General features: G+C 45.7%; 1 protein-coding gene across 1 annotated transcript in view; it reads right to left on the minus strand.

Moving 5' to 3' along the window:
* Window positions 1-22,453, minus strand: part of KNTC1 (kinetochore associated 1) — a 71,254-nt gene that overhangs the window by 31,700 nt on the left and 17,101 nt on the right. Inside the window, exons 22-45 of the mRNA XM_078606205.1 lie at window positions 21,802-21,945; window positions 21,118-21,174; window positions 20,196-20,300; window positions 19,478-19,594; window positions 18,812-18,955; window positions 17,305-17,403; window positions 16,055-16,158; window positions 14,493-14,595; window positions 13,351-13,485; window positions 12,626-12,745; window positions 11,174-11,243; window positions 10,761-10,828; window positions 10,208-10,357; window positions 8,668-8,873; window positions 8,095-8,270; window positions 7,164-7,261; window positions 6,307-6,448; window positions 4,798-4,845; window positions 3,992-4,179; window positions 3,000-3,104; window positions 2,206-2,334; window positions 1,312-1,428; window positions 861-970; window positions 297-555 (exon numbers count right to left, since the gene is read on the minus strand). Coding sequence (XP_078462331.1) covers window positions 297-555; window positions 861-970; window positions 1,312-1,428; window positions 2,206-2,334; window positions 3,000-3,104; window positions 3,992-4,179; window positions 4,798-4,845; window positions 6,307-6,448; window positions 7,164-7,261; window positions 8,095-8,270; window positions 8,668-8,873; window positions 10,208-10,357; window positions 10,761-10,828; window positions 11,174-11,243; window positions 12,626-12,745; window positions 13,351-13,485; window positions 14,493-14,595; window positions 16,055-16,158; window positions 17,305-17,403; window positions 18,812-18,955; window positions 19,478-19,594; window positions 20,196-20,300; window positions 21,118-21,174; window positions 21,802-21,945 — 2,994 coding nt within the window. The remainder of the gene's footprint in view (window positions 1-296; window positions 556-860; window positions 971-1,311; window positions 1,429-2,205; window positions 2,335-2,999; window positions 3,105-3,991; window positions 4,180-4,797; window positions 4,846-6,306; window positions 6,449-7,163; window positions 7,262-8,094; window positions 8,271-8,667; window positions 8,874-10,207; window positions 10,358-10,760; window positions 10,829-11,173; window positions 11,244-12,625; window positions 12,746-13,350; window positions 13,486-14,492; window positions 14,596-16,054; window positions 16,159-17,304; window positions 17,404-18,811; window positions 18,956-19,477; window positions 19,595-20,195; window positions 20,301-21,117; window positions 21,175-21,801; window positions 21,946-22,453) is intronic.

The following is a 22,453-nucleotide window of genomic DNA, read 5'->3' on the forward strand; positions in this document are numbered from 1 at the left end:
GCTACCTGGGATAACCAGGTGTTGTAGGCTTGTTTCGTGAGGTATCGAGGAGAAGAGAGACAATGAAGATCGCAAAAGGTGGAAACCATCCGTTAAAGGGATGGTACGAGATCAGGAGTCGGCAACCTGCAGCTCCGGAGCCACATGCAGCTCTTTAAATATTAAGTTGTTTATCGAATTTGAAAAAAATGGCTCTTCTTGTTATTTTAGTTGCAAGACCACTGCACCAGATAGATTACACATTTAATCTAGGAAACGAAGAACCCGGAGAGCTGAACCTCCACTCATCTCCATGCCTTATGCAGCTTCGCCGTCAGATTGAGCACAAAGTCGTCCTGTTTGGAGAGGCAGGGGATGACGGCGAAGGCCTTCCCAATGCGACGGGCCTGCTCGGCCTTCCTCCTCTCTTCCTCTGCCGCGTCGCCGCCTTCGTCGGCACCACGCAACGGAGGAGCAGCGGCAGCCGGCACAAGGTCGCCCGACTGGCACAGCGGGAGCAGCAGCAGCGTCTCGATGTACTGCTGCAGCGCCGCATCGCTCTCCAAGCCGTACTCGCTGGAACGCAAATGCACGCCCGGCTCTCAGCGCGACCCCACACTCTTTATCCAACCACTTGGGGTAACTGCGATTCACGGTTGTTTGTAAGGGAGATGTGGGGAAATGTGCGTCTAGTATGCGGTGCGCCATGCACAGCATAGCACGTGGTGTGTTATACATTGTGCAGTGTGCGAAGTATACAGCGTGCATGGCTATTGTGTGTTGTGCCGCATGGGCATGTCGTGTAAATTATGTAGCGTGTGATGTGTTGTGCTTTGCCTAGCGTGCAGTATGTCGTGTGAAGAGTGCAGCCTCAAGTTTACCTGCAGTACTGCAGAAGGAGATCAGAGTCCATATTTGGGGAGCTCACCAGAGCTGGAATGAGGTTGCCCTTGGTGGCGTGAGACATGCAGAACACGGAGTGGAACGCCACCTGTTCACATCAATCTTTTGTTTAATAACGGGTTTTCCTTTCACATTTAGAAAGCTGAAATTTTTTGACACACAATTCATTATTATACGTTACTTTATAGCCCTTATTAGAATCTACTGTTGGATGAAGGCAGTTCCTATAGATTCTGCAGGAACTACATTCAGTTTCCGGAGAAGCTCCCTGTACATAAAGTGAAACGTCGGGACATCATGACAAACGACATTCCTTACGACCAGAAAACACATCGTAGGGCTATACGGTACGACAGCGGGAAAACCATATCCAGTAAAGCTGCAAGCGCCATGCGCTGTCTCAGTGGCGGGGAGGGGGGGGACACGTACCCCGAGGCGGCTGAGCTTCACTCCCCACTGCGCGTCAGTGTAGAGCTCTGCAAAGCACTTGGCTTGGTCGGGGCTGCTCTGCATCTCTGCCAGCCACCCGCCAACAACGGCCATCGACTGAATCACACAACAGCATTGGGGAAGGATGATGATCAACATTTTATGAAGGGTAGTGACATTTCCTATAATTTCTCACCTGCTCCGAGGTATCAAGTAGGCATTTAAAGTATGAGCCCCCCCCCTCAATCCCCCCGCTCCGCCCCCAACCCCAGATTTTTACATATGCAATCCGATGCATGTATCGTGGCCCTCCAACATAAATATGAATCAAAAAAATACTTGGATCTATACACCACGAGTCGGCATGTAACAATTCAATCCCGTCGTGACTCAATGAATTGTCAAGATTCATGGTCTCAATTTGTCTTAAGAAATATGTTTTTTCAGAAAGAGTAACCAGCAGGCATTTAACAATTAATTTAAGATCGCACTCTGTCTTCAAGATCCAGCATGGACTCGTGCTTTCCCACCCCCTCCTCTCTCATCTCACTCCTGCCCCTCCATGCACTCTCTTCTCCGGCAAACAATACCTTTCAAAGCCCCCAGAGGTATCGTTTTCTCAGTGTGTGGCAAACTCATTTCGCCTCTGCTGCCCGCATATGCGCTGTCGAATCCCTGCCCCGGTTTCAGTCCGGGCTGAAGGCCTTCCTTATTCCCCACTGCCTATGACCGAATCCCTTTCTAAATAACAAAAAAAACTTGCTCGCTTTTTCTGAACAGCGTCTTCAGATGCAGTTGCATTTCGACGTGACATAAACCCAAATTGTATTCTTTATTTTATCACCAGCAAGTTGCAGTGCGCAAACAGAGGTGCAGTTAGGCACCAGCACTCACCAAGATGCGGGGGTAGTTATTCTGTGCGTTTTTGACAAGGGACCACAGTTTCTCGAAGGCGACATCAGGATGCAGCATGAGGCAGTAGCTCAGAGCTAGGCTCTTGTCCACGGCGCGAGAATTCAACACCTGTGGGGGGGGGGGGGAGGGGAAGGGCCATGGGGGTAGGTGGGAGGAAGGAGATGAGCAGCAGCGGAGGATGCAGCGTTATCATTCCAGCAAAAATGATATCCAGCACGGTTTCTCAAACTTCAGTTCTCGTGACACACCACGGCATGCCACTTTTCCATGTTTACCACTCAAAGTACAATTCAAGGCGGTACAAAGCTGCATGCATCCGATTATTGTTAAACAATAGGGAGTGCTTCTTAATCAGCACGGTATAAGTCTCCCAGGGTACATACACGCAAGGTCTCGTGAAATTGGAATAAGCGCTCTCTGCACACCACGCATGTGACGTACACGCACAAGATCGCTCCACCCCTTCTAATAAATATTTTTGATAAACGACTAAAAGAACTACAAAAGAAAATTCAGAGACTGAAAGTATAGATCGAGATATTCAACTATTTGTAAAATAAATAACCATCCATATAAATGCAATTTTCAAATGCTAAAAGATGTAACGGTTACAAACATGATAGCAAAAAAAGCCTCGCTGCAATCTTAACGAGAGAAAAACAAAGGGTTCATCGATCTATTAGAAGCCTTTAATTCCAACAAAAGCAAACAAAAAAGCACCCCAAATCCATCACGAGTGACTACAAACCCCATGGAGGATATCAACGGCCTACCTTGTGTACGAGAGCCAAAGCAACCGGCTTGATAATATCCATCACCGTGTTGGTTAACGTGAAGAGAAGCGTCTTCTGCTCGTCATACCATTTCTGGCCGTGCAGCTAAAAGCAACAATGGAGAAAATAAATACACGATTCAAATATTGCAATGTTAAAAAACAACATTTTATCCAACGCTAAATGTGGTGACCACTGGTCAGATGCATGTGTGACATTAAGCCAACGTGTATTTTTTTCTCTGAATCATATTACAAGTACGCTCCTGGATCATGTCATGATATAAATACATTTTATTCGGAACTCACAACTACGATATGGTGTGCAGATATCACATTTTAACAGGGAGAGTTGCGCTGCACCGCAACAACATTTTCCTCTGTGGCAGGGTAGGTGGGAAAGTGCTGTCCTCAACTGTGTGAACTCGAGCTAATCTGAAGAGACCTCAGTGGTGGATCTTTGGTACCCACTTACATGGGCCATTTTTAAATCCTTTATATTAAGTTCGCTTGCTTGCTTAGGACCGTGCAAATCTTTCGGTCGTTTTTTAACCCACTTCCCGTGATCCAATCGAGCTGACATTTTCCACACAGACTCGTTGTGCGTGACAATTAATGTTCGTGAAATTTTTTTTCCAAAATTTTACACTTTTTAGGACAAAAATATTATATTTAATTAGCAATTGCTTAATGGTGCAATGCAATCATCTGACCCATAGGTGGCAGCCATCTCAAGCCAGAGGACGAGAGGACTAGCCGCCACGCATATAAAGGATTTATAGTGAAAAACTTGGTTTTTACGGGTTATACTTATTATGCATGAAGGGTTGCACGCTGCTCTGCAGTTCTGAATGGACACTTCGGTGCATGACATAGCACCACTAGCACCACCAGGACAACATAAAATTGTGGTAAAAAGTAACACCAGATCCGACACTCCAGTTACCCCACCGACATTCTCCTCGGCCTGAAATAAAAGCAACGTGCGCCTACCCCAGTGGCGACCGCTTTGCTGACGATGTTGGTGAAGATGTGCTGGTGGCACGCGGCGAAGAGGCGCAACACAGCCATGAGGGCGAGCTGCAGCTGGCTGGCCTCACGCAGGCTGTGCAGCAGGGCCACCAGAGGCGTGTACACCTGCATCACCTCGCTCGTTTCTGCGCCGGACTTCCCCGATGACCCTGCGTGAAAGAGAGAGCAACCCCGAGTGGTGTTGGTGACGCAAAGCCTTAGCTGCCAATCGGAATCTCTATAAATGTTTAAAATCGAGCCTTACAAAAATGTGTGGTGCAGAGGTCGCAATCGGGTACCCGATACCCGTACCCTACCCGATACCTGGCTACCCGTACCCGGCCGGGTACGGGTACCCGTTTGCGACCCTGGTGCGGCCGGGTACGGGTACGGGTAGACCGTGAGTCACCCTCGCCTGCAACATGGCTGCATCCCAGAGGTCGCAATCGGGTACCCGATACCCGTACCCTACCCGATACCCGGCTACCCGTACCCGATACCCGGCCGGGTACAGGTACCCGTTTGCGACCCTGGTGTGGCCGGGTACGGGTAAGGAATCAAAACCCGTTTGTGACCTCTGGTGTGGTGGCGGCTAAACAGGGAAAAATTATCGCCGTGCTGTTAGGCTGTGCTACCGCTTTTCAAGATAAAGGGGATTATCATTGACTGTGGAAGTTATTTGCTTCAAAGTACACGCGCATTTTTCCTTTTGTTTGCCATTATGTTTAATAGGCAAGTATAAATAAATGTTCTCATCCAGCAGTGGATTGACAAAGCATTATGCGTACCTTCAGATCTCAGGGCAAGAGCCGTGCAATCCAGAGGGAACCGTTTTCCTGCAATGTCACGAGCACACAAGCCACAGAAACGAGTCTTTTTCAAGGATGACAAGAGGGAAGATACACGAGACCCATAGTATTTACCATTTGAAGATGAATACGTTAATTTTTGGCCACTCAAGGGTGACAATGCAAATTAGTTCACAATTTGGTAGCAGGGTGAAGTACAGCTAACAGGATTTATTGATTTATTATTAGTAATGTCCAAAAGCTGCCAAGAAGTGCAGCGAGACTGGCATTACGGCTAAGCCAGTGGTTCTCAACCTTTTTTGGCTACTGTACCCCCCCCCATGTTGAATTTTGTTTCAACCGAGTACCCCCCCATGCTTGACCCAACAAGGTTCTGAAAAATAAATGTATGAATAATAAACATCAATATATTAACCAATTGTCCATTTTGTTAGGTAGGTATTTGTTAGGTATCCTAACTAGCTCATAAATGCAAGCGAAAAAAACATTTAACGGATGCTCTACATGCATGACATCATTTGTTCACACTCGCTGGTTACTCTTGTAAACCACATTGTTTACGATCAATAAACTTGATTTGGAGCTTTCGTAACTGCAGGAATTACTTTTTGGTTCTTTCTCTCTGCCCCCCTCCCTCTCTATTTAAGGCCTCGACACAGAGGCGTTGTTTCTCTGTGTGCCTATGTATGTGTCTCTCTCTGTGTTGTCTCTCTGCTTATGGGTCTGTCTATGTGTCTCCGTGTCTGTGTTTTGTCTCTCTCTCAAATTTAGCACTCTTTGGAAGAATGTAATCAACCAGGTGGGGTGTTGACTGTTATGTTAGCCGACTCTCTGTGTTGTATTGCATTATATTTCTAAGTTTACTGGGTTTGTTTGTTTCTCATTCATTTGTACCCGATGATGATTGCTGTGTTGCAATAGAAACGTCGTATTGTATTATTTAATTTATTTTCTTTCTACATGACTTTACCGAAAGAACCAAAAAGTACGATCAATAATTTTAGAAATTTATTTTTACATCGGTCTAGGTTACCATATGGATTTAAAGTCTATCGTAGTTATTTTACATTGGCAGATTCTTACGTGATTATATAATTATCCACCAATGACTCATGCATGATATAATTTGGAAAAGGGGCACGGCGGTGGCGAGATGTCAACTATCTCGCCTGGTATACAGAAGGTCGTGGGTTCAATCCCGACCCTTATATCCGTATACTTGGAGTTTGTATGTTCTCCCTGTGGTCGCGTGGATTTTTCTCCAGGTACTCCGGTTTTCCCCTCTACATTTACAAACATGTGTTTCGAATATTTGGCTATTATAAATGTCCCCACAAGAACCCACTTCGTTGAGCTATCATTTGTGGCCAGGTCGTTTCTAAAAAAAAATTACACATTTAGAGATCACCTCACGTACCCCCAAGGTGGTCCGCGTACCACCTCCCCCCACCCGGTTGAGAAGCACCGAGTTAAGCCATCGGCACTAACCGTGTTTGCGCGGGCCAACTAGGGCGGTGAGCTCGTAGACGACCGGGAGCGTCTGCACGGGATCGAGCACGATGCCATCCTCACGGAAGTACTCTTCGAACGTCCACTCCTGGTAGGGATCCTTGTCCGCACCAGCCGAGTCCTGCCATGTGCGCATGCACATTAGTGTAGCGCAATGATTTAAGAAGTAACGGAAAACGCATTATTACCTTAGATTTGATTATTTCCTTGAATGTATGCATTATTACCTTGTACGTATGTATGTTGAACTTCTTTCACACCCTACGTAGCCAACCACGCAAATTGGAGGTCCGAATGCATGGCCAATGACTGGATGTAAGGAAGTACATTTATAACTGGTTATCACGAGTGCGCAGATGAAGGCCTCCGCACATTGTGCCGGTCATGGGAGTTGTTTTTATCACACTTCACCAAGCTGATCAATGCAGGCTGGTGAAGGGGGACCCGTGACTGATACTGATATAGAAATCAGCAATGATGTTAGTCATGGCTGGAAATTAAACTCAGGCTTTAGGGACGGTTCGGCCACAATTACAGAACGCGACTCTCATGTTTGAGATGGTGCTCTGTTGGACCAGACTGATAATTAATCGTGATAACACGCGTAACCAAATGTAAGTTATTTTGCTTAGGCATTGGTGATCAGAATCAGACCATCAATGCTCTACACTTGAGAACTCTGTTCAAATCACAAGAAACTGATCAGACTTCATCGCAGGATCTCAGCTCAGTGTGGGGCCACCCAGCCACCTCAAAATCCCCAGTTAATTTACCAGCCAATTGACTGTTTATGAATGGACTTCATATGAAAGAGACTGAAGAGGTGTTGGCGGAACCTTGGCCACAAAGCCGTAGTCTTCAGTCTGGCACTGCTCGTAAATGGCCAAGGCGACGCGCGTGTTCTTGCTCAACTCCAGACAATCGAGCAGGATGTCTAGGGGCACACGAGGAGGCAGGGCAGGGGTACATTGATGTAATGATTGCAACAGCAACAACAACTTGTAACGATTTCGATTTAAAGCTTTCGTGACTGCAGGGATTCATCTTCTTGGTTCTTTCGGTAAAGTCGCGTAGAATGGAAATAACAAAATAATCAAAATAAAACACAATAAAATAATTCTCACGACGTTTCGGCCACCACGCAAGCAGCCGTCCGTTTCGGCCACAACGCAAGCAGCCGTCCTCAGGTGAAGAACCTGAGGACGGCTGCTTGCGTTGTGGCCGAAACGTGGTGAGAACTATTTTATGTTTTATTTTTATTATTTTATTATTTCCATTCTACGTGACTTTACCGAAAGAACCAAGAAGATGAACTTGTAACGAGTTAAAATACAATAGCATCTCAAGCTCCTTATAAAAATGGAAGGGAAAAAAAGCAAAGCAAAGCGATAAGGGTACAAGGGAGGTGGGGGACAACCAGGGTAGGGATTTGGGGGAAAGAGGTCAGAGGGCAACATCGTGGTGAGACCAACGAGTCCCAGGACATCCTTGGAGGGGGGGGGGGGGCTCGTCTACACACACGAATAAATTAACTAGCGCACGTGTGTAATTTCTTCAAATCAAACGTAATGTTATTACTTCACGTACCATTCGATTCGATGCACGCGTCATTCAGAGTGTAAAAATCGGTTTAAATCGACAACATCAGTGCATCATTGTATCCCTTTGCATACCACGTGTTATTTTTTTTCTTCCTCCCGATTGAAGCTGGTTAATGGAGCCCTCAACGGTTACATTCGTAAGCGTTTTAAAAGACTGGCAACGCACCAGGGTGGCAGTATGCGGTGGCGAACTGGCAGAGCGTGTGCATCTCGGCGGGCAGGTTGAGGGTGGGTGGCACCTCCATGTGCTCATCATTCTCCAGCCTCGTGGATAGTTGCTGCACCACCCAGAACGCCAACTCGGCCGACGCGTGAGGGCTCAGAGCGCCGTCGAGCTCCCCCCTGAGCGGCGGGCGCAAAAAGAACAGCGCACGCCGTGGGATCACACCGAGGCTCGACTAAACAGCGCCGAGTCTAGATAGTTGCTTGGACGGGTGACCACCGTGCATAATACAGATTTGTTGCCAACGGGTTACGTGGCGGGCAGGGCAGCAAAATTCGATTGTTGGTTAAACATGGGCGGTGAATGCTATTTCATCTGGCTGTGGGTCCTCCCCTTCACAAACCTGCGTAGTGAAGTATGGTCAACTAACCCCAAGACCTGCAAGTGAGGGGAGGCCCTCATCCAGCAGAAACCACAAAGCACGCGTATGTACGGTTGGTTGAGGGTGCATTTAACCCGAGTGCAGTCAGCCCCACCAAGCCCACTGTACTGTATTTTTCTCCAACCTTCTCTCACCTGCAGATGTCGATGGCCTTCTGGACCTTTCCGGTGGACAGCGCGTGCCCAGCGAGCCCGCGAGCAAGGTCATGCCGCCCGACCCCGAGCAGCGCGGCCAACTCATGCAGCTCCACCATGTTCTGGGGGCAGCGCTCGGACGCCTCGCTGCCCTCGCCCCCCTCGCTGACGCCGCGGCAGCTCACCACCCCGAGCTTCGCTGCACTCTTAACGCACAGCGATGACATTACGTACGGAATGATCATGTGTGCTTTATGGGAGGAAAGCAGGGAAATTATACTTCAGTGCCATCGTCAAAAAAAATATCCGGTCAAAGTTGGACCATGACCAAAACATCTGGCATGCGCCTGATCTCAGAAACCAAACAAATTTGAGCCTGGAAAGTGCTTGCATGGGCGACTACCATGCACGCCAGGTTGTTACACTCTGCTAAGAGGATGTATAGTGTGCAGAAGGCAGTGCTAAAAATCCATGATTGTATTGCAATCTCTATGCTCCCATGTATACGTTTCCCGCCTTCACAAACCATGACCCACATTGCGTGGGGAGGCCCACATTCAGCGGTTTTCTGCTAAGAGGGCTGCACATGTACATATGAAGCTGGGATAAGCGGTAGCACAGTGGATGGTGCACTTCAGTACGAACTCGGTCACCCTATGAGAATAGGTTTTCCCCTTTTATCTGGCAACAAAACAGGTGTTAAGATGTTAAAACACCAAACTGAAACCTTTTACAAGGAATCATGTCTGCATTAACCACAATACTTGTGGTCGGAATGCAAACAAAAAACATTCCTTGTAAAAAGTTTCAGTTTGTTGTTTTAACATCTCAACACCTGTTTAGTTGCCAGAAAAAAGGGGAAAACCTATTCTCATATTTTGGTACTGGCAAAGGAGGTCCCATGATCGGTCACCCCAGTTAGATTTCCAGCTACAGCTAACATCAATGGCAAGTGATATCCAAACAGCTTCTGGGCATCCCATTCACCAATCCGCAATAACCAGCACGATGAAACATGGTCAAAATACCACGTTCTCTGGACCGTAATTCGCACCCCAAACGTGTACCTGGTGTCAATAAATTTATACAAAACTGAGCACACGCCTACCACTTTTGCTTGAAATTACAGGTAAAAAAGGTGCATCTTATAACGCGTAGAAGACGGTAACTCCCTTGAAAAGCACGGCGTGGGGAGGCCCCTCATCCAGCAGTGGATTAATAACATGGGGACGTACATGCACATGGTGGCGAGATGTTAACTACCTCGCCTGGTGTATAGGAGGTCGTGGGTGTAATCCCAACCCTAACGCCTGTATATTTGTAATTTGCATGTTCTTCCCGTGGTCACGTGGATTTTTCTCTAGGTCCTCCGGTTTTCCCTCCACATTTAGAGTATTTGGCTGCGATACATTTCCACATGATATGCCAATTCGTTGAGCTATAATTTGCGGCCAGGTCGCTTCTGAAAAAGAGCTATATAGCTCAGTGGGCCTCACCTGGTGTAAAAATTATATATAATAAATAGATGGGGCAGTGAAACCTGCGGGGCCTGCGGTGGGCCGCGAGTGGGGCCGTCGCTGGGGAGGTGGTCACTCTCGGTGGTGAACGCGGCAGAGAAGTGCGCCAGCAGGGTAGAGTGCCCAGCGCTGCACTCGTACTCCTCGCACGACAGGTAAATGCCAAACTTGTGCTGCGGACGGATTTTACGCACAATTGTTGGACAACGTTCAAATAATATCGCAACATTTTTCAGAAATTCAGAAAATTAAAATAAAAAATGTTTAGAAGCTGTCATTGGTTACTGCAGCATCACCATCACTTTCACATGATTCATATGATGATAATAATCATCACTCATTTTAACGACTGGTAATACCATTTTCATCACGGGTTCTGCATTATTAACTTCAATCATCATCATCGCCACCATTATTAGTACGGTTGGCTACGTACCTCCGATTAGCACGGTTGGGTAAGTAACGTGTGAAATAAGTTATTCGTACGTACATACAGATGAACTAAGTCTGCAGCATTATACAACACGCGCATGGGACTCTTACAAAAGTCATACATAAATCCCCCATCACACTGACCTGCAATTTATAAATGGACTGGAAAGTGTTTAAATTCACGTTGAGCTCTTTCAGTTTGAAGACGTTTTCTGCAGCAGAAAGAAATAACCACATTTAGTACGCACGCAACAATCCATTCATTCCGATGCTCCCTCTACACGCATTGACTCATGGGTATAAGAATTGACTCCTTAAGATTTATAAAAAAAAATTGCATGTTACATTGGGCTAAAGGAATGAATGAGAAAAAAAAGATGACACATACGAGGAAGACAACACTGACAAGACAGTGCAAACAGGACCAACGAATAATCACACTGTGACCTCAATTCGTAATCATTCATAGAATATCAGGTAAAGGGGGTTGCATAATTAGATACCTCAGCATTTATCAGTACAATGCTGGCAGAATTCAAATTGTAATTCGTACCGACCTGTATGTAAAATAAGGAACTTGAGAATTGGGATGCAGTACTCGGTTAGCTTCTTCAGCTTGGCCTTCCCCTGAATGAGAAACCACACGGCACAGCGAACTGTCAGGATTGGTCCAGAACTACAACCACAGATGACAAGTATGACTCTGAACCAATGGGTTATCATATGCAAGCACACAAGTATGTTAATGAGTACATACAATAAATAATACACTTTAGAATAATAACGCACTTTATTTATCCATGAGAGTATCACCCAGTCTCAAGACTCTTTCAGGAAAGTCATGCGTTGGGATAATTTAATACATTCTATGAATGAGAGTTTGGCTTCATCTGGGAGGAAACTGGAGTACTTGGAGAGAAACCCACCGTGCATATGAGGTGGCGACACTCAAATATACACATATGGATTCACTAATCCATTTGTAGTGACATCGTGTGGAGTGCCGGACTTAGAGAGGCACGGCGTGCGATGTACTTACATCGCGGACATCACGAATGTAGCGACATCGTGGATGTCACTGGGTAATGCCGGCTCTCGCGAGGCACGGCGTGTGATGTATTGCCATCGCGGACACTCCGTACATGTGGGTGTAGTACCAGCCCTAGAGGGGCTCGGTGTGCGCCGAGTCATGGCGCTGAGTGGCACTGAGTGGCACCACGCGTGGCGTGCAGTGCCGACCCCTACAGGATGGGGTGTGAGATTGTCAGCCATGAAATGGGGTTACTACAGGCCATGGCACTCTGGTTGACCCTGGAAGGCACGTGACGGGTAAGATCTGCACAGGGGCCCCAAGTGGGGGCTAGGAGTGGTCACGTGTCGGGGCAAGATCCTGCTAGAGGATTCGAGAAGGTGGTCGTGGCCAAGGGCGGGGCCAGCCACGACCAGTGAGGATATAAACCGGGTCCCCAGAGGGACCGAGGTTCAGCGTTGCTGTTGTTATCCTGAAGATTGACGTTCTACGTTCTACGTCTGAGAAGAGACACCAACACGTGGACCGGGACCCAAGCCGGGTCCGGTCCGTAGTCGCTACTCCCAGTGTAAGTAGTGTAGTTAGCCTGGTGGTCCACCACCATAGGTTGTTATCTGGTAAAGGGGCAGTTACCCCTTTTTGTTGGTATCAATAAATGTGTTGCCTCCAAAGAGCACGACTCAGTTGAATTCACTAGACATTGATGCCCTACGAGTTCCTGGCCACCACGCAGCCCAAACTCCAAACACCCGACGTCATCATTGCAAAGCCGGCGAACCGAGTTCAATTCAGCCAAGGCTAATGTCAGTGGAGAGTGATATCTGAACACATCTGGGCGTCGCTCCTTCATGAAACAACCACTGAACGGCGTGGTGAAGTCTAGTCAGACAAATCTCTTCCACCGCAATGGAACAGCGAAGCCTTCATCCAGCAGTGGTTAGACAATGGGCTGCAATTGATCGTCAATCGTGTATGGCACCTCGTGTGTCCGGTTGAAGGGACTCTGCAACTCGAGCTCGACTCTTTGCAAAAGCCGTTGCCCGGTCACCATCGCATCGTCCAACGGCAGAGATTGTAGCAACTCCACGCATTCCTCCATCTGCCAAAAAAAAGAGTCTGTGCTTAACTAGGCATGAGTTATACGATTGTTATTATTATTGTAAAGTGACCTGGGATTTTCTGCATGAAGGGTGCTATGCAATAGCAAATTGTATTGTGTGACTGGATTTATTTGACCCCACAGCAATCTGATGTCAAAACTCAGATTTGTAATTTGATTTAACGATCGCTTGTTTTTACTGTCTCGCTTGTATTTTTATATATTTTTGTGCATCCATTATCTTAAATATAACATCAGCTTATAATTTGCATAAATTGTAAATAGCCAATTCACACATGAACAATTATATGGATGCAATGCAAAGGTGATATTTATCGCCAATAAATCAATTCATCATCACATGCTTTGCTTTTAACAAATCTTCAGATTTATTAGAACTTTATTCAAATCGCGTGTAATTAGTACATTTTAGCAAGCTTATCATTTTTTTTTTAACTAATATTTGTCGACGCGCAACTTTACATTCAGAATAAAAAGCATTAGAACATTACACGTGCAGCCATTCCATTAATCTGCTTGGGCAGACACAGACAGCTGGGAGACCGGCTAATGCTTCCGAGTAGTTTGTGCCATGGAAATCTCACCCGGTCTGAGACGAGCAGTTGGTGGGCACGACGGAGGTAGGTCTGCCCCAAGGGCAGCATGTACGCCTTGGTCACCTTGAGGGCATCCTCGAATGACAAGGGCAAGTCTTGACGCAGTATGCATCGCACTAGCGTCTGAAAAGGAGATCGCCAGGTGTTTCATTTTGCTGAAAGACCACACTTGTCATTTTATATATATACGAGCAGGAAACATCCGGCGTTGCCCGGGTACTTTTGTGAATGTTTCTCTCGCACGGAAAGATCGGCGTGGTCACGGAGGTTGACTCTTAATTGGAATCACCAACGGTTTTTTTGGTGATGCAATCAAAGGCAATTTTAGATTAACTTCATAACGAGGGGTCATTATGTAACTGTTAGATGTGTTGGGCCAGGTTAATACGTGCTGGGTTAGGGTTGGTGACGTTACTGGGAGCATGTGGGGTGCCGTTTGGGGGGCTCTGGGCCCCCCTATATAAAATGTCGGCTCGCCATGTCACTAAGGTTTACCGCGGGGTTTTAAAAAGTAACCCTGCCAAGTTTGGTGGCGATAGCTTTAACGATGTGGATTTGTATTCGGAACAGACTTAGTTATTGTCTCTTTCAGGTGTATTACTTCATTATTCTGGTTTGGCATCTTCCAGCCATTGCTTGGGATTTATCTTAGTTGTACAAGATTGTGTCCGATATTTCCTGACATCTGTAATGTAATGCAACTATGTAATCTTAAAAACACCCAGGATGCTCTAAAAGTTATATACGCAATACTCTGTGTAACTTAGTTGTGATAAATCAATTAGGTAAATGTTATTTAATTTATTTGAACCTTAGTTTTGTAGCTGAACTACACATCAATGGGCATACTTGAGGGCGGGGAGCACTTTTTACGCTTTCCAACCATAGTTGAAAGGACTTTTCTTCCGTGCTCATAGGGACTTCCCCTTTTGACAACAGGTAAAATGTATCAAAGGGTTGCCTTAAAACAAAAAAACGATTTACACATTGGCTTTCATCATAATAATCTATTACTTTCAAAGACAAACTTATGTTGAAATGTGTTACATATTCTACACATATGCATAATAGTTTACTGACATTACAGAGGGGGAATGACAGCAATGAGGGAGATAATGGAATTTACTCACATCAGCTTGTTTGTCGTTGGACAGGTTGAAGTTGCGAATGCCATATCTGCGCAGAAGCATCTTCATCTCCATCATCCGGTAGCTGTCCTGCAAAAGCTTCACCCTGTGAGATTGGGCAGCCAACAAACAGCTACAGGAGATGGCATCACGAACTTCCCATGTGAGATCACGCACTGCTAAAAGTTGTCTGACCGTGTCTACAAAATATAATCTACTAGCTGTACTACCCGGCTTTGCCCGGGACTTGGATTCACCACGCCCGCCGCATTTGTCTCCCCAGTGGCGATGTTCACACACCACAACAGTTACTCGTTTGATGCTGAGTCGACCTAGGGGAGGCCCAGGACTGGTAAAAATAATCGTCACCGGTAGTGGCCGTGAGCGGGAATCGAACTCGGGTCGCCGGGTTAGTAGCGCGGCGCGCTAACCACTACACTACAATGCGTTACGCTTCCGCACGTGCGGGTCACGTGACAGATGTGACGTCACAGTTCACTTGCCGTGCAAAAAATATATGCATTATTGAGCTCCCCCCCGCCCCAAAAAAAAACAAGTGTATTTTAATAATTTTTGCATGGTGTACAGTCGGGAAAATAACCACATGGAAAAGTTAAAAGTTTGTTGCATGTCGGGAAGTACGTTAAACATTTTGAACAGACACACATTCACAACTTTGCCTTTTATATATATGGAGATAATACATTTGCCCTCACCGAGTCTCATGACTCAGTGTCATGGCAGAGTCCTGCTTTGGGATATTTGGTCATTTGCATTTTAAGGAGTGTTCTGTGTGTGCAAAGAAACTGGAGCACCCAAGAGAAAATGCACCTTGCATACAATAGGAAAATACTCAAAAGGTCTGCACATTTGGATTTGTTGTACTACCATCTCCTGGTCACAATCTATGCGATCCACAATATTCAACTTCAAGTGCGCATTACAAGTGTGAGCAACCATGCCCAGCTCATAATTACAACCATAATTGTACAGAGCTACAGGTAAACATCTCTGAAATTCAGAGACGACAGCGCTCATGTTAGACAGCTACACACACGTTAAAACGTAACGTTTGTTTAACTTTCACCAAACGAAATGAGATTTAGAAGGGTCTTTCAGGCTGCATGGTCCTACATGGAAAGGAGATGACAGGCATGTAACAATTCATCGATAAAAATACGTTCTTACGCTCACGACACATGGTGTACACGTGAGCATCAGATATTCACGATGAACACAATGGATATGCTTATGTTGCATTTATCATAACACCACAAAGAAATAGAAAGTAATTATTTAAAAAAGACAGAGCAACAATAAGGAAATTCAAATGAGGCAAGAAAAAACAAACACTATTCTTGAATCACATCGCAATGCTGAGATGTGAAATTTTGTAGAATAGCTGGAAGGGTGAATCTTTAAATGTTATGTTACATAATCATTACTTTAATCTCAATCAGAGATCCTCACTGCCTTTCAGTGGTAGGGAGATACCAAGTCGACACCGTAGGGGGAGGGAAGGGTGCCCAAGTGAAGTGCATGGGGGCTTCAGAGGTAGCACACACTTGGGATGGTGCATTTGCATGTGCTCCTGCACCAGCTGCTGCACAGCCTGGCTCCAGGGCACCACCGCCTTGTACATGATCTGCAGCACTGCGTCAAAGATCAACTGTACACACAAAGCAAAAGTCATGCAATAGCTGTGGTAACATTGCATTATCATCATCAGCATCAGCAGCCATAATATATCAACTGCTGGATGAAGGTCACCCAAAAGCTGTCACACCATCTCACTCCATTTCCACAGTAGATTTAGAAAAAAAAATGTTACTTTTTAATTACAAATATATGACATTATACAGATGGCGGCATTACCATGTGCTGGGATTGCCACTTTTTTTTTTAATAAATGTTACATTCTTGAACAACCCACTATTATCATTCATGATACCAATTACACAACTGCACAGGCAGTGCAGACAATAGTTACCGAACCATGCAACATGCTGCCAGACAAGAAGTAATAGTCACGTTTTATCCCACAGGCAGCTACCACTTCATCAGGTTTCAAGTACACATCTATATTTATATTGATAGGCTTTGCGATTAGAAGATGCACTCTGGAAATTCTGATATAAAACACAATATGAGCGCTACTCAGAACTGGCTACACAGCCTAATTGGAAATTTCACAGTGACCGCATGCTCGTTAATATCCATGAAGGCGTGTATGCGCATAGCATAATGTGCTTCCCCGAGAATATTAACGACAGTGCATTTAATTCAGTGGCAGTGGCCAATCCTTGAGGTGGCAAAATAAGGTACAATTACACAAAATAATCAATACTCTTTGGGTTTTTTTTCGGTAAAGTCACGTAGGTAAAAAATAAAATAAATGAAAACTCAATTAAAATACGACGTTTCGGGCGCAACACAAGCGTCCTTCTTCAGGTGGGGACAACGTAGCGAAAGTACAACCGCTTAAGTGTGTCTAAAAGATGGCTGTGAAGAAGGACGCTTGTGTTGCGCCCGAAACGTCGTGATTTCATTTAGTTGTTTTCATTTATTTTATTTTATTTTTTACCTACGTGACTTTACCGGAAAACAAAAGAGTATGAATCCTTGCAGTCACGAAAGCTTCAAATCTAGAAAGAAGAATCAATGTGTACCAGTTTGATTGGCTACCTTGTTTGATTAACCTTTTCTTCATGTGCTTCATAATAACGGGGCGGCAACCGAGGTGGATCAACACGCGTTTGACTCGGCAACTCTTTGCTGCGACTTTCGCGCAAAGGGGAGCCGAGTGGATACTCACATCAGTGTCGGACATGCAGGCCACCACGGCCATGGCCTTTGCCTCCCAAGCCGTCTCGAACAATGACATGGAGCGGCTGCTGCAGCGCTCCAGCAGGTCCTGGAAGCAGCACAGGCACAGACATCAGCGCCCCGTCTCACAACTCAAACGAGCCCGACCATCCCTGCTGTACAAATGATATGCACACTTTACAGTGGTTACGTCTGTCTGTTAAGATACTTATTTGGGGTTATAAAGCAGTATTTATTCAATATTGCGTAGACGTTATTTTCTCTGGTCCGTGCTCATAAAACAAGAAGCAATACAAAGGCTACCATTTAATATGCATTCCCAAAAGTAACAAAAATCACATAACCTTGAGGGATTTAATAAAAGTGTAGTGGGTTCAACTGAATTGCAGACGTACTTCTTGGCCATGACCACCTTCGAGAAACCTCTCGTCATTTCTCGATCCTTCCCGTCAGATCTTACCCTGACACGTGACCACCCCCAAGCCTCCACCTGGGGCCCTTGTGTAGATCTTATTGGTCACGTGACTTCCAGGGTCAACCAGTGCCATGGCCTAGGGTAACCTCATCCCATGGCTGACACTCTCACACTCCCTCCTGTAGGGGTCAGCAATGCACGCCACGCGTGGTGCCACTGCGTGCTATCCCAGCGCTCACCGAGCCCCCTCTAGGGCTGGTACTACACCCACCTACGGGGTGTCCACGATGACAATGCATCGCATGCCGTGCCTCGCTAGAGCCGGCATTACACAGTGACATACACGATGTCGCTACATACGTGATGTCCGCGATGTGAGTACATCGCACGCCGTGCCCCTCTAGGGCCGGCGCCACACAGTGACATCTGCGATGTCACTATACATGTATGAACAGATCTTGACTTAATTAATGTGCCCCTCCCACTTCGTTCTGATACCAGGACGCTTGGGCTATGCCCATTTTAAACCTTTAAAACAGCTTGCCTTTAGTGTCTTTCCCCCCACTTTTTCCACCTGATGACGGTCGCTTGTGTTGCAATCGAAACGTCGTAGTTTTTTTGGTTATTTTATTATTTTTTGAACCACTCTACGCGACTTTACCGAAAGACCCAAAGAATAAGTATGAACAGATCTTAGAGATCAGGTGTCAATCTCGAAAAAAGTGAAAATTCAAGACAGGGTTGACTAATCCCTATAAAAATCATCCTCCAGGAGTGACTAACATCCAAACATGTAAGGACGACGCATTGATTAATTGGAGACATGCTAAGAGATTCATGTTTCAGGAATTAATTTATGCACTAGAGACTCCCTATACCCCATGCGAACTTCTACCTCCAGCAGGTCGAGCGATTAGTAACATGTAAGCACGTAAGGATGCACCTATACATTGCCTAAAGTCAGTTTATTGACGAATACATCGATGTACGTATCGGGAGTGTAAGAATTGATTCACCATTACAACCCTACAAACTCCCTAATGCCCACGTGAACCACCAACCCCAGCGGGGCCACGCTCACCTTGATGTAGTGCACGAGCAGGCTGTCGTACGCCAGGCCACGCTCCTGCAGGTAGGGCCGTACCACGCGCTCCAACGTGGGCGCCACGAGCTGCGGCGCTGCCACTTGGTCGAGCATGCGGAAAACGATTGTCGTGCGCGTCTCCTGCATGCCGGGATCATCATGGTGCCGATGATTAAAAATCACGTATATGCACGAAAATAGTCATTTATGAAAGGTCTATTGTCCGAAGAGCTGTGCGACTCAATAATCAACTTGGCTGGTTTTGTCTCGGGTTAAGTCTCCAAGAACAACAAACCTTCATAAAAAAAAGTTTGGTTAATATTGGATTATCTTTAAGAGAGATGTCTTGGACACCTTGTTACAGATAGATGGACCGGCGGACAAAGGTAAAGCATGAACGCTTTCAACCTAAGTTGGAAGCATTGAAAGGTCAGAACCTGTCCGTGCAGATCTTTGGGTGTACCCTGCTACTCGTGGGAAATCTGTTGTATGGACGAAGCAACATGACGTAGACCTCAACTGACCCTCGTCATAAATTCACCACTCACCCGAATACTCGACAACCACCAGTCATGAATTCACCCGACCTTCACTCGCAAATATATTGGTGGGAAGTCTGTGAAGATTCAATGGGCTAGCCGAGAGCTAAGCTGTGACTCTCACCTTCTCGAAGTTGGAGAGAGAAAGAGGGCAGCTGTATTTGCGGTGCAGAGCGAGCAGCTCCTGGATGCTGTGAACCAGTGCCTGCAGCTGCTGTACTTCCTTGCACTCAAACTCGCTCTGAGCAGCAAAGAAAAAACAATGTGATGACTCATCCCACTGAGGGTAAGGCCTATTTCAGATAACAATAAACTCACACATGGCATATATCCCCTTATAACCACAGAGATTGTTGGGACATGTGCTGTTAGCGAGTACTGTGCACGAGGGACCAGTACCAAGCCCGGCCGCCTGGTCTTTAATAGACTGTTGGGAAAAGTGACTTAAGGAGTACCGATGAAGGCCTATTAAGACACACACAGACAAAGAACCCACGTGTAACCTTCTCAGGCTGTTGGGTTAAGTCCTGTCAGAAAGCACTTATGAAGGCTGGACACACACATACTCTAAGACACATATTAATGAAACATTCTTTGAGAAACAAAGACAAAGATTCCCTGTATTGCCTTAACAGACTTTTGGGGCAAGTGTTGTTAGCGAGGACCTATGAAAGGCCGGCATGGCATACGAGGAGGTGGGTGGCCAGCACCACACCTGGCCGCCTTTGTCTCCCGAGTGGCGATGTTTACATGTCGCACCAGGTACTCATCTTAAGAAACACAAACACTGTGACACTCACACACCAAAACAACATACACACAGCACACACAAAGTAGCATGCCTGGGACAAGATGATCTGGGCAGAGAAGGGGTCCAGTTGTGTCGGCGATATCCCAGCTGTGAAGAAGACCTCTGCTATTTGAAGTCCGTTTTCTGGCCAATGTTGCTAGGTGGCAGAATAAAACGCGATGGATTTCAGGAAATTGTATAAACTGGCCAATACTGTGCAGAGGATGACACTGTACAACGTACAAGTAAATGCATTAGGGTTAAACAATATGCAAGGAGCACTGTCGCAGTTCATTAATTCTAGATTTGAAGCTTTCGTGACTGCAATGATTCATATTCTCAGGTTTTTTTTTTTTTTTTCGGTAAAGTCACGTAGGTAAAACATTAAAAGTAATGAAAGTAAAATAAAACAAAACAAAAATAAAAATAAAATTCACGACGTTTCGGAGGCAACACAAGTCTCCGTCATCAGGTGGGACCGTCACAGCCAGATTAGCTGCATCAAGATGCATCAAGATGCAGCTAATCTGGCTGTGACGGTCCCACCTGATGACGGAGACTTGTGTTGCCTCCGAAACGTCGTGAATTTTATTTTTATTTTTGTTTTGTTTTATTTTACTTTCATTACTTTTAATGTTTTACCTACGTGACTTTACCGAAAAAAAAAAAAAACCTGAGAATATGCAGTTCATTAAAACACGGGAGTAGCGTTTGCACTCGTAAAAATAATCCTGCCAAAATAAACAAAACGTTACACCATTTAAATTAATAACCAGTCAATTTAGGCAATTATATTTTCCTGGTAAAGATATAAGATAATTATAAAAGAGGCAAGCGGTAACGCTTTGCTATAATAAGCAATTACTGGGCATCGAAACTGCTGGCTTCCAGAAAGGAGATTAAGTGTTGCTCCTGATACACGCTTAAGAGCTATTTAATCAAGCTGGCTGTTGCCTCAAGGCTGCGTTGCGTACCTTCTCCGTCAGCTCCAGGCTACGAGCTCTCTGATCCAGCCACTTTGCCAGAATTTTCTGAACAGCAAACAACATGTCAACTCAAATTTAACATCACATACATAACACTGTTAATGCCAAAAATACAAATACAACACGAATGCAGCAACGTGAAAATGTGTCCAATTAGCATTCATCAGAGGGAACCAGTCCCACCAGAGAGCCTAATAGTATTTATTAAGACATTTCCTCTCGCATGCTCGGGGGTGAAAGCTTGAGGGAGGGTGTTCAGAAACAAGCGACGTTATGGAAGAAGCCAAAGAGGCAGAAATATAAAGATGCTGCTTGACGACTTGAAGGATGGGGGAAGGGGGGGGTGTAGCATGAATTTAAGAAAGCTCAAGGGTCTGACAGAATGAAGGCCGTTTGAGCCAACGACCTGCCTCTGGGCAAATTACTAATCAAAATTTCTCTAACACGCACACTACTCAAAATAACTGAAGAAAAATATCTTTTTTTCGTCATGTGTTTTCCAACAGGGACACATTGCACAAACAGTATATGTATGAGATCATAACAACAACAGGAAAAGCTACATATTTCAGCTAAAACTGCGACAAAGCAGCAGAGAACGTACGCCATTTTGCCAGTGTAAATTGTCCAATTAGATCTGCAAACCCCATGGTGACATAGGTGGAAACCCACCTGTCCGCCAGGAATACGCCTGCGCACACACGGCACGAGCAGGGTGGCGAGCCAAGGCAGCAGAGAGCACGAAGGCATCACACGGGGCACCGCCGCAAGCAGTTGCTTCAGCCGAACGCAGTCCAGCTCCTTCTCAAACTCCACCTGATTAGCAGACAGAAGATGGACAAAAACAGGCAGTCAGACAAACAAATACTCCGACAGGTGTACAGGCAGGTACAGTATAAAGTCAGGCATGCAGCAAGTCGGCAATAGACAGACAGATGCAACGACATACAGATGCATCACTTGTAAAACCTTCCAAGTCACCCAAGCTACTCGCCAATATTCCCTGACACAGGAGTCTGTCTTTGCTTGGTTTAAAGTGGTCAGTTGATCTGAACTCTATAAGTGGAATACTCTCAGTCTTGTGATGCAACAATTCATCGAGGACCTATATGAGCCGACTTGTATACAGTACTCTTTGTTTTTTTCGGTAAAGTCACGTAGGTTAAAATAAAACAAATACAGCAATTTTGCTGTGACGGTTTCACCTGAAGACGGAAGCTTGTGTTGCCTCCGAAACGTCGTGATTTAATTTATTTGTTTTCTTTAACCTACGTGACTTCACCGAAAAAACCAAAGAGTATGAATCCTTGCAGTCACGAAAGCT

The sequence above is a fragment of the Lampetra planeri genome, chromosome 25, assembly GCF_965212315.1.
Source record: "Lampetra planeri chromosome 25, kcLamPlan1.2.h2, whole genome shotgun sequence".
Taxonomy (NCBI): domain Eukaryota; kingdom Metazoa; phylum Chordata; class Hyperoartia; order Petromyzontiformes; family Petromyzontidae; genus Lampetra; species Lampetra planeri.